This window comes from Trachypithecus francoisi, unplaced genomic scaffold (assembly GCF_009764315.1).
Source record: "Trachypithecus francoisi isolate TF-2019V2 unplaced genomic scaffold, Tfra_2.0 Contig01603, whole genome shotgun sequence".
In the NCBI taxonomy this organism is placed as follows: Eukaryota; Metazoa; Chordata; class Mammalia; order Primates; family Cercopithecidae; genus Trachypithecus; species Trachypithecus francoisi.
This window is the reverse complement of record NW_022681445.1, coordinates 2,852,741-2,867,813: the sequence shown is the minus strand read 5'-3', so window position 1 is coordinate 2,867,813 and position 15,073 is coordinate 2,852,741. Positions and strand designations below refer to the sequence as shown.

At 37.5% G+C, this 15,073-nt stretch overlaps 1 protein-coding gene and 1 non-coding gene across 2 annotated transcripts in view; both read right to left on the bottom strand.

Annotated features, from left to right (window-relative positions):
• Positions 1-15,073, bottom strand: part of POLA1 (DNA polymerase alpha 1, catalytic subunit) — a 319,152-nt gene that overhangs the window by 267,040 nt on the left and 37,039 nt on the right. Inside the window, 9 exon segments of the mRNA XM_033195650.1 lie at positions 126-250; positions 2,657-2,756; positions 3,874-3,993; positions 4,481-4,610; positions 6,682-6,858; positions 8,158-8,273; positions 10,408-10,497; positions 12,546-12,607; positions 13,969-14,053. Of these exon segments, the coding sequence (XP_033051541.1) occupies positions 126-250; positions 2,657-2,756; positions 3,874-3,993; positions 4,481-4,610; positions 6,682-6,858; positions 8,158-8,273; positions 10,408-10,497; positions 12,546-12,607; positions 13,969-14,053 (1,005 nt within the window).
• LOC117074355 lies at positions 1,409-1,538 on the bottom strand. The gene has a single exon (XR_004433565.1).

The window sequence follows — 15,073 nt, the reverse complement described above, 5'->3', positions numbered from 1 at the left end:
TTAACAGGTGAATTATATGGTATATGAATAATACCACAATAAAACTATTTTTAAAAGACACAGATCTTCCTTCTTTAAGCAATTCTTTTAAACTCGATTTCAAGAGTCCCAGGTTAAATACAAACCTCTGTAACTTTCTGTGCCTCTGAAGCAACTCTTTGTACTGTTGTAAAACAAATGTTAAATTCCTGAATGATGGAAGGATATAGACTGTTGAAGTCCAGAAGCAAAATGAACTTATCATAAAAACCTGAAATTAAAAAGTCACATGTCATAAAAAGTCTAAAGAAAAGCAGAATTGTCAAAACATTATTAAAAGCACTATAAGTATATTAGGAACTATGTACTATCCACATACACTATCCAGAGCTGTGAGACAGACAAAAAGGGAAAAAAAGAATCAACTACTGTTCTATAAAATAATGCAGATTAGTGAAAAGCCAGATCACAAAAGAAGAGGGAGAAAAAGATCCTGTCTCTCTTTAGAACCAGCTACAACCAGTCCTTTCCCCAGCTGCCCCCAAAGCACACCATTATCATGAGCAAATACCTTCCCAATCAAGTATCTGAGAGGTATCACATCCATTTAAAAAAAAAAAGTTCAACTCTCCTTCAAAGCAAGAATTCTTTGAAGAATTCTCCTACCTGCTCTCCCACTCCTACCCCAAAGAAAACCAAGTAAGTGGTTTGTTTGTTTATTTATTCATTTATTTGAGACGGAGTCTCACTCTGTCTCCAGGATGGAGTGCCGTGGTGCAATCTCGGCTCACTGCAACCTCCGCCTCCCGGGTTCAAGAGATTCCCCTGCCTCAGCCTCCCGAATAGCTTGGGACTACAGGCGTACACCACCATGCCCGGCTAATTTTTTGTATTTTAGTAGACATGGGGTTTCACCATGTTGGCCAGGATGGTCTCAATCTCCTGACCTCGTGATCTGCCTGACTCAGCCTCCCAAAGTGCTGGGATTACAGGTGTGACCCACCGTGCACGGCCGAGTAATTTATTCTTTTACAACAGCTTCAAAATATAAAATGGACAGCACACTTACCTGTACAAAAACTGAGCTAAAATCAAACAAGAGGCCGGGCGCGGTGGCTCAAGCCTGTATCCTAGCACTTGGGAGGCCGAGACGGGCGGATCACGAGGTCAGGAGATCGAGACCATCCTGACTAACATGGTGAAACCCCGTCTCTACTAAAAACTACAAAAAAAAAAAAAACTAGCGGGCGAGGTGGCGGCGCCTGTAGTCCCAGCTACTCGGGAGGCTGAGGCAGGAGAATGGCGTGAACCCGGGAGGCGGAGCTTGCAGTGAGCTGAGATCCGCCACAGCACTCCAGCCTGGGTGACAGCGCGAGACTCCGTCTCAAAAAAAAAAAAAAAAAAAATCAAACAAGAGACACATATATATAAATGTCAGTAGTGGAACGACCCACCCTTTTTACTTGCAAAGGATGAACAGAAAGCTACTATATTTCTGTAGGACATTTACAAAGAGTTATCTTCACCTTGAGAAGAAACTGAATAAAAATAAATGTCCACTATTAAGACAGTAATAATTGCAAACACATAAGATAGTTTATTCTGTGTCCAGTATCATACTAATTTATCCTTAAATCCCTGTGTGGTAGATATTACTCTTATCTCTATTTTACAGAAGAAACTGAAGCTTACAGAGGTTAAACAGGCAGTCCAAGATCACATTGAATTCAAACCCAGACCTACATAACACCAAGTACTAGTGCTCCATTTCATTATAACTAATAATAAAATCACTTTTGTCAAAAATGTCTCCTACTCAGAATTAACTTACTGGATAAAATTCACATTAATTCCTTCACAACAATGTGAATATTCTTAACACTACTACTGAACTGTACACTTGGGAATGGTTGAAATGGTTTTTTTTGATACAAAAACTTAGTTGGGCATGGTGGCACACACCTGTAGTCCCAGCAACTCAGGACGCTGAGGCAGGAGGATCGCTTGAACCCAAGAGGTGAAGGCTGAAGTGAGTAGAGATCACACCACTGCACTCCAGCCTGGGCAACAGAGTAAAACTCTGTCTCCAAAAAAAAAAAAAAAGTTTATTATTTTTATTTTTTTAAAGATTATTTCTAGCTCTGTGTACCACAAAACATCTTCGCCATTCATGACAACAGGGAAAAGGTATTCTCCTGTTAAAGTTAAATTTGGTGGTTATTGTCTGTATTCTTTAACTTTGCTGTCAACTGAACTGGTCAGGACAAACAGCTATCTATGTACTGGACAGCTACCTATCTATTGGACAACCTACGGTTACAGACCAAATCCAACCTACTGCTTATTTTTGTACCATCCATGAGCTTAAGTATGGTTTTTACGTTTTTAAATGGTTGGAAAAAAATCAAAAACAATATTTCATGACATATGAAAACTATATGAAATTTAAATTTCAATGTCTATAAATATTTCATTGGAACACAGCATAACAAAATTCACATTAAGTCTATGTCAGGTGACTGGCAACCAAGATTTTCACATGAATGAAAGATAAAAGTCATGAGACCTATTTGCTGACCTGTAAGATATAATTCAGGTCTTCTAGTTTCTCAAGCCTAGATCCACATTAAGAACCTCCTTAATATTGGGAGAAAACCAATTCACTGCCCAGCCTTACCAACTTTGGGGTCCAAAACCAAGCCTCCAGCATAAGCTGCTTTCTTACGTCCTTTCTTATATTTATTGGTATCTCCATCAATTTCTTCATCTTCATCTCCCTAATATCAAATGGAAAGATAACTTCACCACTAATTAACTAATTTAAAATTTTGATGATTCTTTCTTTTCCAATTGCAGGACTTAGTTCTAACAAACATTTCAGTTACTGGTCCTATCTGTTGGGAAAGACAGTTATTGTAATATGTTCATGAATCCAAATTAATTCCAAGCATAGTAATTTCTTAAACAAATACTATATCCTGAGTTAACAAATACAAAAATTTTATCTTTATGTTTCTGAATTTACAAAATTTCATATTTTTAAATCAATGAATATTGAAAAATACCACTTTTCATATTACAAAATTTGAGATTATAAAACAGCCCTCTTAAAATCACTACTCTAATATTCATGATGTAAAAACATAAAATGCTTCATGTAGACATTATCATTATCCCTATTATTAATATGGACACCATAAAATAAGTACATCCATATACTGAAAATCCGTTCCTAAGTAGTTTATTACTGGCCAACATTCAATACCTCAGCAGAAGTTAAAGTCCTCTAAATGAATATTCCCTATACCAATTTTGATAATGTACACTAAAAAACAAGCAAATATGAGAACCTGAATCAAATTTTAACATTCAATTCCCATTTCTGAATTAATTAATATCAGTGCTAATAAAACAATAGCTAAACTAAGTTTTAGTTCCAAAGTGATGGAGGCCACTTCAGAAATCTGACTGTGGGTGACCTTGGTCATACTAGCACAGAAAAATGCAACACAGAAATAAAGGCTCATACGGTTTAGGAAAATAAAAAGTTTAACTGGCATTTATCTCTGGATAGGGCTAAGGTGCCAGAACACATTCCGTGTATGGTCACCCATCAGAGAGGTCTAATGCTTCCCTCAAAGAATTTCATATTTCACAAGTAATTTTGCCTGCACAAAGTGCATTTTCCTTTTACAAAGTGGAAAAGGAAATGACCACACAAAAACAAGGGAATAAACTTGACACGGTTTCTACAGTACACAAGGGATTAGCTATTTTGAAAGCAGATGTTATCACAGAAAAAAAGGCTATCTAGGTATTAAAAAGGGGGGGGTAAGTAGGTATTAAAAAGGGAGAGGTAAGAGAAAACAAAATACTGCACAGTTTTGGACCCACCAGTTTTTGCTGAGGCTTTCTGAAAATCTGCTTGTCAGGCACAATATAGTTGTTTTCGTAAAATGCATGAAGCAACAAGAACTCGTTACGCTCGGATCGTCCACCCATCAGCGTCCTGGACTATTAAATGGAATTTATTTTTTAAATTTGAGCTCAAAACCACAACTAACAAAAGCAACTTTGAGTCAGTAAGTTTAGTCACAGCACCTCCTTTAAAACTATTCCTAATAACGGGCTGTTTTTTAAAAAAGGTACTAAATTATTCCTAACATTTTCTTTAAGCATTATAGTTAAAGGAGACAAAGACAGCTTAAAATATTGACAACTTGGCTATTTATTTACTCCCAAATGGACCATTCCACTAAACAGACACATCCAGATGTTAGAGAGATGATCCGTATTTTCGCCCAAATTTCAACACGCTGCACCTGGCATTCCTCCCCTTCTCCCAACCAGTTCTTCCTTTTACAAAAGACATCCAGCTTTCGGAATCTAAGTTACTCATTTTATAAGCATGCATCTAGACTCATTATCATATAACAACTACCCCAAGCAAATACTGAATCCGACAGGAAATGCTTTTTCCCCCTTTCTAAGTTAAATTTACCATAATGTTCCCAGCGATGTTAGTGATCTGCAATGCTAATGGAAGAACATTTAGCTCACACATGATCTGCAAAATGAACTTGGCATCTTTCCAGGTGTGTTCCAACAGGTATAACAGTTGAGAAGATTCACTGTACAGAAAAGTAAGAATGAAACAGAATCAAGTAATTAAAAGAAACAATGCCTATAATCAGAACTTCACAAAATATTACAAGGAATTTTGGGTGTAAGTAAACTCAGAGCAACAGCACCTTGGCTTCAGAAACAATTTAAAATAAGGTCAGTATGTAACCAGGAATTCATTCATACCATTGATCCCAATGCTTTTCTCCAAAACACACACACACACAGAATCCCGTAAGGAAAAACTGAAGTAATACAATAACTACAAGCCTGAAAACTATCTAAATCCTTTCATTCATTCCATCCAGTGAGTATATATTGCATGCTTACTATGTGCCAGGCATTGGCTGTGACCAAAACAAACAAAATTTCCTATCCTCCTGGAGCTTATGTCCTCATGGGGGAGACAGAGTATAAAAAAGACAAAGAAATTAAGTATACAGTATGTTATATAATGTTAAAAGTTAAGCAACAGGAATATTAAGTATCAGAAGCAGAGACTGAAATTTTTGTTAGGAAATAGTGGAAGATTTCACTGAGAATAAAAATCTGCAAGAGGTGAAGGAGCAAGACTTATGGAAAGAGCATTCCAGGCAGACAGGATAGCACACTTAAAAGCCCTGAGCTGCATGCAAATCTGACAGTTCCAGGGCTAGGAAAGAGGCCAATATGGCTAGATCAGAGAGAATGATGGAAAGAGGAGTAGGAGATAACGACAGAGTTAACAACATAGAGACACATTGTAAAGGACCTTGTAAGTAAAAATAAGGACTTTAGTTTTTACTCTGAAAGAAACAGAGTCACTGGAAGATTCTGAGCAGAGTATCACATATGACTTGATTTTAGCAGGATAACTCTGGTTCTGGATTGAGAATCTACCACAAGGGGAAAGGCGAAAAGTAGGGGATAGGCATATTAACCCAGTAATCCAGGGGAAAGAGGATAGCAGCTTAGACAGGATGGGTCCAATGGAGTTGAAAAGAAGTGGTCAGACTTAGATATATTTAGAATAGGCCAGGCGCGGTGGCTCACGCCTGTAATCCCAGCACTTTGGGAGGCCGAGGCGGGCGGATCACGAGGTCAGGAGATCGAGACCATCCTGGCTAACACGGTGAAACCCCGTCTCTACTAAAAATACAAACAATAGCCGGGCATGGTGGTGCGCACCTGTAGTCCCAGCTGAGGCAGGAGAATGGTGTGAACCCGGGAGGCGGAGCTTGCAGTGAGCCGAGATCGTGCCACTGCACTCCAGCCTGGGCGACAAAGCGAGACTCCGTCTCAAAAAAAAAAAAAAAGACATATTTAGAATATAGAAATGACAGGATACCCTGATGCATCTAGTGTGGGATATCAGAGAGAGGAATTAAAGATGCCTCAGAGATTTTGGGCTAAGTAAGACTCTGGAAGTTTCCAGTGATAATGGAAAAATATACTTATTAATTTAGTAAGGAAAGACTACAGGAAGAACCTAGGATCGATCAGAGCTCAGTTTTGAACAAGCTGGGAGTTCACATTAGATATCAAGTAAAATAGGTAAAATAGATACACTGAGTCTGGAATTTAGGGAGGTCTAACCTGAAGATACACAGGTGGGAGGCATGGGCATCCACATGGTATTTAAATTCCTAAGACTCAATGAGATCACCTAGAGAGGGAGCAAAGTCAGAAAAGAGAAGTCCAAGGAAGAACTCAGGAAGAACTAGCAGGAATGAATGAGAGATGGTCAGAGGAGTATGAGGAAGAAATAAGCAAGCAATACCTCTAACTTAATGATTGCTCAGTTTTTATATTTCTAAAATATCTACCCTAATTCCTGAATAAATGAATTAAGAGTAGAAATCTAAATCCAAACTACTGTTAGGAAACATCAAGATAGTGTTAACACAGGTGAGGGAGATGGAGATAAACTGATCAATTACAATAATTCAAGAGGTAAACTAGTTCAAATTACGAAAATAGTGGAAACAATTTCCCCTCTACAGCACCACTGGCTCATGTCCTTCCAGACTAAGGATAGTGCTAGTGTCCTGCTGTTGTTAATTTCAAGACAGATGAATTCTGAAGAATCTAGGATCATACCTGTACATATTTCGTATATTTTCCATTGGGATTACAACCCTTTCAGTTTTTAGAATCTGCTGAACAAGTTCAGACAGATGGTAGCTTTTACAACGAATCAATTCCTTTGCTGAAATTTCCACATCACAGATCATTCGACCACAGGTAGCATTTCTTTCACCAAATCCACTCCGGCCCTACGAGATGGGAACAAAAAGCAAATTTCATGAAAGAGCAGACACTGAGAACATTTCTTTCTAACATATTTTGATGCTGGCCCAAAATTATGATAAAATTCTCATTCCTCCATTTATCAATCAAATATTTTTGAACATTTACTATGTATCTGACATTATTCTAGGCACTCAGGATACAGCAGTGATCAAAACAGAAAGGATTCCTGGCCTCATTTGAAATGTATAATAAAAAACAGACATCATAAGTAAGAAATTATATAGTTTTAGGAGGTAACAAGTATATAGAAAATGGGAAAACAGAGCAGGGTGAGGGGTACAAGGAATATGGGGGGACTGCATCTTAAATAGGGCAATGGGGTATACCTCACTGAGAAGATGCCACATAAAGAAATTCTTGAAGGGGGTAAAAAGCTAAGCAAGTATTCAGATGAAGTGCTAATAACAACTCTACCACCTTAAAGATATGAGTAAGAAAAGAAGCAAGAGCAGTGGCCCCAACTTTGATCTGTAGTGGCAGAATCCTCCAGAGAACATTATGAAAAAGGTACGGATTCCTAACTTATCTGATGGGGCAACACGTCCATTTTATTTATAAGCTTTAAGAAAAATAAGATTTCAAGCACTGAGCAGTATCAGGTTTAGGAAGAAAGTGCTTCACACAAAAACTGCAAAAACCTTCATACATGAAGCAAGCAGGTAGAATGAAAAGTACACACTGGCTTTAAGTCACCCAGGCCTGGGTTCAAATCTCAGTTGTTCCCCCTTACTAGTTACATGATCCAGAACAAGTTATGTTACCCCTATGAGACTGTCTATAAAATAAAACTGGAGTTGTCATGAGAGGTAACTAACACAGAAAGCACTAGTTCATTGCCTTCTTTTTTCCTTTTTTTAATTACAAGATATCATCAAGCAATATTGCATTCTTATACAACCAACATCAATTCTCCTCCATTCATTCTTCCCATCTTCTTCCTAAATGATAACACTCAACGATTTCTGAACCCTGCAACCTTGCCCTAAGGGCTGTCACTTCAGGAATGACAAAGTGAAGGTAACATGCATGTGCTGTCTTTGTTCACTATTCCTAGATTCTAGCTGATGATTTTAAAAACTACCAGAGGCTTTTACGAATAATATGCTGAATTCAAAGGAAAAGATATTTAGTGCCAAAGTTAAAATGTACTGAAGTTCCTATAACAAGATAACCAATTCCTATTTTAAAAAGTATAGTGTGTTCCCTGGTAGCTACCCCACATTAAAATAAATAAATAAATAAGATTTTGAAAATTATTATTACCCAAGCTTTGGCATGTTGGATCGCTTCAGTCGACCTATCTTAGACCAGTGAGGAGCTTTGCACACATTAATTCTCTGCAGTAGAACTTCCAGTTCAAACCCATAAATATTATGACCCTAGTCAGAAAAAGAAGGCAGCTGATAACGTTATAACAAATGCAAATTAGAGGATTTATCTTCATAGGCACAGAATTTCTTTGCCCTTTCTTTTTCTAGTCTCTAATTGAAGACATCATGCACTTACCTCCGATTGGGGGTCCTTTCTTCTTCAGGAATTTATTCATCAGCAGCATTCATTAGCCTTGACATTAACAAGGCTGCTAAGCAGATTGCTGGAATAAACTTTATTTCATCCTAATTGATGCAAGGCTCATATGATGTATTTTAATTTGCAACTCATGCCTCACAGTCTCGGAGGCAAATGCAAATTTAATGTCCCATACTTTTCATGTGATCGGTAAAAGCTAAATTCAAATAATTCCATTTTGCTTCCTTAAAAACATAGAACCTGCCTGTGTTGTATGACAGTTTATGTAAGACTTCTTCAAAAGCTCAGGAACTGCATTTAGCTTCTTTTTTAAAAATTAAGTTCAAACACTACTGATTTAGACTCATAAGTGATATGCAACAAGATAAATATATAATACCACTAAATAGTTCAAATAAGAAACTTGTTAAAAACGAAGAAACTATATAGAGTAGAAACTATCTCAAAAATGCAACTAGATTTCATTTCCATAATTTCCAACATGTGAACATGATTCACTTGCCTATGTTTATCAAAACTTAGATGAAGTTTAAAATAATTCACATCAATAAATATACTTGTTATTAAACTTAATTAAAAATATATACCACTACTTAGAGTAGTCAAAATCACAGAAACAAAAAGTAAAATGGTGGTTGCCAGGGGCTGAGGGAATGGGAAGTTAATGAGTACTGTGTTTCAGTTTTACAAGATGAAAAGAGTTACAGAGGTGGATGATGGTGATGGTTGCATAACATTATGAGTGTAGTTAATACCATTGAACTGTATACTATAAAATGGTCAACATAGTTAATTTTATGTTATGTGTATTTTACCACTAGATATTTATAGCAGTTTTGCTTATTAAATTAGAAGACCCAAAGGCCTGGAGGAGGTCTCACTTACAAATTATAATACCTAGAATCAGGGACCCAAATTCATGTCAGAATTCCATCTTACATCTAGATTTCTCACACATAGACTTGGCTCTAACACTGGAAGCCAGACCAGGTTTCCCAGGCTTCATGGCATCTCCTTGGGGTCCAAGACACTGTTGTTATTGGAGGCTGACTGAGGGCCTGGTGTTGAGAGAGAATGTCACAGTACAACACTGTGGACAGAATCTTTTTGGAACTTTAAAGATAGGTCTTGAAATATCATAAGGGAAGTGGGTGCAGAGATATCGCTTCCAATCCACAGGAACTCGGGATGCTAGCCATACAGTAGCCAAATAAGGGTATCCAAGAGTAAAAATGAATGTAGGGAAGAATACGGCAAACACTTTTGCAAGACTTCAATGTACCCAAATTACCCATATCACATCCAAAATATAGGCATTTATAGCCTACATTCCTCTGAAAAAAAAACAAAAATAATGATTGATCCATTAACCTAGAAAAAAGACAAATGAAGGAATTCCATATTCTATAAACTAGAAAGGCCAGAGGATATATAAAGCAAAATGTTGCTTTATGACTCTCAGGTATTGGGGCAAAAAATAGCTCAATCAATTATTAGCTCAAGCTGTCTAGTGGGGACATACTGGATCGTCAAGAGAAAAATCAATTCTGAGCCCTGAGTTTTCAAAGGAATATGTCATAGAGATCCACTGAACGCGTAAAATTAAAATACTTAGTTTTGTGACTTGCACTAAACCAAGGGAATTAATAAACTCCTGTGACCACTATATAACTACCAAGTCAAGATTTTGGCGATAACTCCGTTTGTACACATTTACTTACTTATGTGCTGGTCTCAGCATAAATAGCCAGACAATCCTTAACTTCAACACTAAGTCATGGGTTGCTTTTATACTAGAGAAAAAAAAAACTATCTTGCAGTGGGCTTGTTATTTTTTTCTCCTATTAGCAGCAATTCCCACCAGTCCACAGAACCATTTCACTCTGAAAAGATTATCTGCTGCTCAAAAGCACCAATAAAGTCACACTGAAAAGAGCTAAGAAATGAAGAGCTTCCCCACAACATGATCAAACATCTACTCACCACAATGATATCAGGATCAATTTTGTGAACTTTTGCAAGGAAAAAACCTAGCAGTGTTCTTTCTGTTGCAGCAACCTCAACCTTCACATTCTGTTAGATAAAAACACACCAGTCACTGACGACTCTTTACTGTCAGCAAGTACTGTACGTTGGCTTCTTGTTCAACTATGGTAAGATTTCTTAGGGTTAAAAGACACCATTCATTTCAAAATCAAACGTAGCAATGAAATTCCTGATTCTAGGTTTCATAGTAATAATTGCAAAGTCTCTGAGGAGCTCATTCTAGTAATAAGCATGTGAATAAAGCAAAATTTTAAGCGCTGAGCAACATAAAATACAGAATGTCCCTCCACAGTGACATGCTTGTGCATCTAGACACATTCAGAGCATATGAATCAGAGTACCTATCAAAAACATACTTTCCTATATAATCCCTGGTAGACTTCACTGTTTATGTATTTACTGGGCAAAGAAATTCCAAGGATTGTATAAAATAATTCCAAATGGTAAGATAAGAACTGATAAATAAGAAACTAGACTAAAAACAAACATATTTAAGAACTATAAGTGACTGGGCGCAGTGGCTCACACCTGTAATCCCAGCACTTTGGGAGACCGAGACAGGTGGATCACCTGAGGTCAGGAGTTCGAGACCAGCCTGACCAACATGGTGAAACCCTGTCTCTACTAAAAATATAAAATTAGTCGGGCGTGATGGCACATGCCTGTAATCCCAGCTACTTGGGAGGCTGAGGCAAGAGAATTGCTTGAAACTGGGAGGTGGAGGTTGCAGTGAGCGGAGATTGTGCCATTGCACTCCAGCCTGGGCAACAAGAGCAAAACTCTGTCTCAAAAAAATAAAAATAAAAAGAATTATAAGTGTTTTAAGTATAAACAAAACCTATCTTCACACAAAAGGCTTCCATTTGGATTAGTGATTGTAAATCAGGTATTCAAAAGATCCACTCATTGAAAATCTCTAAAAATGGAAGTTGATGGTTATATGTTTTCTACAACTAGGTCAGTTTAAAAATGTCAGTTTGGTTGGGCATGGTGGCTCACACCTGTAATTCCAGCATTTTGGGAGGCCGAGGCGGGTGAATCACTAGAGGTCAGGAGCTTGAGACCATCCTGGCCAATATGGTGAAACCCTGTCTCTACTAAAAATACAAAAATTAGCCAGGCATGGTGGCACGAGCCTGTAATCCCAGCTACTCAGGAGGCTGAGGCATGAGAATCCCTCGAACTAGGGAGTGGAGGCTGCAGTGAGCCAATATCATGCCACTGCACTCCAGCCTGGGCGACAAAGCAGGACTCTGTCTCAAAAAAAAAAAAAAGTCGGTTTGACTGTAATGGAATTTTCCTAGGTCATTTTACTTGGTTGTGTAATTCACGGCACTTCACAAATAATAGCCTAATCTAACAGTACCTTCCAACTACTGGACTTCTGAAGCCAATTAAATAAAATAAGTAGAACCCAACGAAGTTGCTTACTTTTGCAAAGTGAAGACATTAAAAAAAAAAAACCTAAAATATATCAATATCATTACTTCGTAAAAGAAACTACAATCCATAAAAGAAAATTCTTTTGATTGAATACACTTACCTTTGTGAAAAATTCACTACATTATACTGCTTCCCACTCCTCCCCATTTTATTAAGAACCCATGAAAACTTCTTCATGGAGTACACTGGAATTTAGAGATCACTGATCCATTTTGGCCAGCCCCATGTCAACTTTGTCAATACATGGCTTAACATCCACAGTATTTCCAATTTCATTTGGCTTCCCTCAAGCTGGGGAGGGACTCTATCCAACACCTTCCCAAAACAGTAATCATATGATCATGCATTTTAGAGAAGCGCCTAATTAAGCTATTGGGGGGGGGGGTTGAGCCTATCCAACCACCAATACAGTACAGAATCCCATTATTTTTAGGTAGTAAAACATTTAAACATTGTTAAATAATGCTTCTAGGTGTATATGTCTAACACATTTTAATGGGTCGATGTCATAGTCCAATCTGGCAGGAATGAATCTAACAAAATGTAAAACAGCTTCTTTCTACTAGTCCATACCACCCCCCTTTTCTTTCTCTCTCCAAACAAACAGGTGCTTCATATAATGAACATTTTACCTTTTTCTCAATGACTTCTTTGAAAGCATATGGAAAAATACAGTCCTTTGGTTTAGACACAACTGTAAAAAGAAAAAAAAAAAGATTCCAACACCCATCTTAGTCTAATTTCAGGTAATCATATAGTACATGTTTCCAAATGAAACTGCCTCAAATATATTCCCCCCATCCCTAAAGAATTAGGAGGATCATCAAATACTTCGACTGGTCATGCTGATGACCTCAAAAGAATAGTCAAGCACAGAACCCTAAGTCCCTGCAGTTGTTAAAACTGCTTTGATGAAACATTTGCTACCTATCCATTGAAGTCAGAATGGAAGATTTTAGCAGTCTTCCTCAAAGGAAATCCCACCACCACCAATGCCCCAAGCAGCATACAGTGGAGAAACTCAGTTCAACCTTCTCAAAAGGTAAAATTGACCAAAGCTTCCCCCATTACACACTATAAGTTCCTTACCATACACAACAGCTATTCACATAGTGACGTACATAGAGGAAGTGAATAAATGCATGTTGAAATGAGCTCAAGAAAAAAAAAAAAAAAAGAAAGAAATGAGCTCATGATTGCTCTCTTCTACATATTTTCCAGGCTATTCTCATCATCATTTTTTTCCATGTGGTCCACCCACTTAAGGCGTAAAATTTCACAACAATCATACCTCACACTCCCTTCTCGGCATGTTTTAGTTCTACTTTCCTAATACCCAAAAAAACCAGACGAGAGGCTGGCCAAGTTAATCTCTGCTACTGGGCTGAAAAAGATCCCAGGAAATATAATAGGTCAATGGTATTATTCCCTTTTTTAAAAAACAGCAAAATGCTTAGGTAACTGGCCAAGCTCTCAACATGGAATATATCATGGAATATAGTCTCCTCCTTGAGGACTGACTCATAAAACACACACGCAGAACTTCATGGAACTGTTTCATCCATTGAATTTTATGCATGGCACAACTCAACTCCAATTGATATTACTATAACTCCTCCCAAATAGGTAAATATTTGTTCCTTGGCATCTTGCCTCATCACACAGAAAACTTTGATCAAGCTTCTATGATAGGCTATTAGAATGACATCAGAAAATAGTTAAAGCCTAATTTTGACCCAGGAAAAAACTACTCAACTTCAGTAGAGCAACCATTGAAACAAACAAACAAAAAAAAGATATCAAATAGACTCCAGACTTCTGCTCCTAGAAAAAAAAAAAAATGAACCAGCTGAATAGGAGGCAACCAACCCAATAAAACTTAGTTTCCACGGCAAAAACAAAAAACAAAACAAAACAAAACAAAATGCTCTTTAACAATATGCACTATTCTTGAAAACAATTTTTGAAAAACAAGTTACTGATACAATTGCTGGAAAAAAAAACAAGGAAATTCAAATCAAGCTGTTAGTAAACCAGCTTAAAAAAAATACATACCACAGAAGTGTGACTGAAAGGGAGGCTTTGGGGCTGCTTTGTCCAATGCAAAACTGTGATGGACCAAAGCTGCCACAGCAATAATCTGCAAAGAAAGGAGGAAAAACCCACTTACCAGACTGCTACTATATATTCTGCATTCTCACCAAAACCACCAAGAATATTTAAAGATACACATTTAAATACATATGAAAACTTTGGCCAGGCGTGGTGGTTCATCCCTGTAATTCCAGCACTGAGAGGCTAATGCAAGTGGACCACTTGAAGTCAGAAGTTCGAGACCAGCCTGGCCAACATGGTAAAACTCCATCTCTACTAAAAATACAAAACTTAGCTGGGCATGGTGGCGTGCACCTGTAATCCCAGCTACTCAGGAGACTGAGGCAGGAGAATCACTTGAACCCAAGAGGCAAAGGTTGCAGTGAACTGGGATCGTGCCACTGCACTCCAGCCTGGGTGACAGAGTGAGACTCTGTCTCAAAAAATAATAAATACTTTAAACTTTTTATTATAAAAATATGTAAACACATTAAAAAAGACAAAATAATAAAATAACTCCCATATAGCCATCATCCAGTTTCAATTATCAACTCATCTATACCCTACCCACTTCCTTCCTTTCTCTAGATTATTTTGAAGCAAAACCCAAACCCATCATTTTATCTGGGAAGATTTCAGCATCAATCTCTAAAACTGGTTTCTCAATTGTGGAGCTATTGACATCTTGGGCCAAATAATTATTGGTTGTGGGGGCTGTCCTGTGCACTGTATGATGTCAGCAGCATCCCCAGCATCTCCCTACTAGTTGCCAGTATTACCATCCCCAGACGCCCTGAATTGTGATAACCAAAAATGTCTCCAGACATTGTCAAATGTCCCCTTAGAGGCAAAATCTCACCCAGTTGACAACCACCACCACTCTGAAAGATAAGAAGTTTGAAAAATATAATCACAATACAATTATCTCACCTAATACAAGAATAGTAATTTCTTAAAATCATCAATTATCCAGGCAGAATTTAAATTTTCATATTTTCCAATTATCTCAATTTTATTTACCACATAAGGACCATACTTTGTAATGGTTGATATATAAAACTACAGA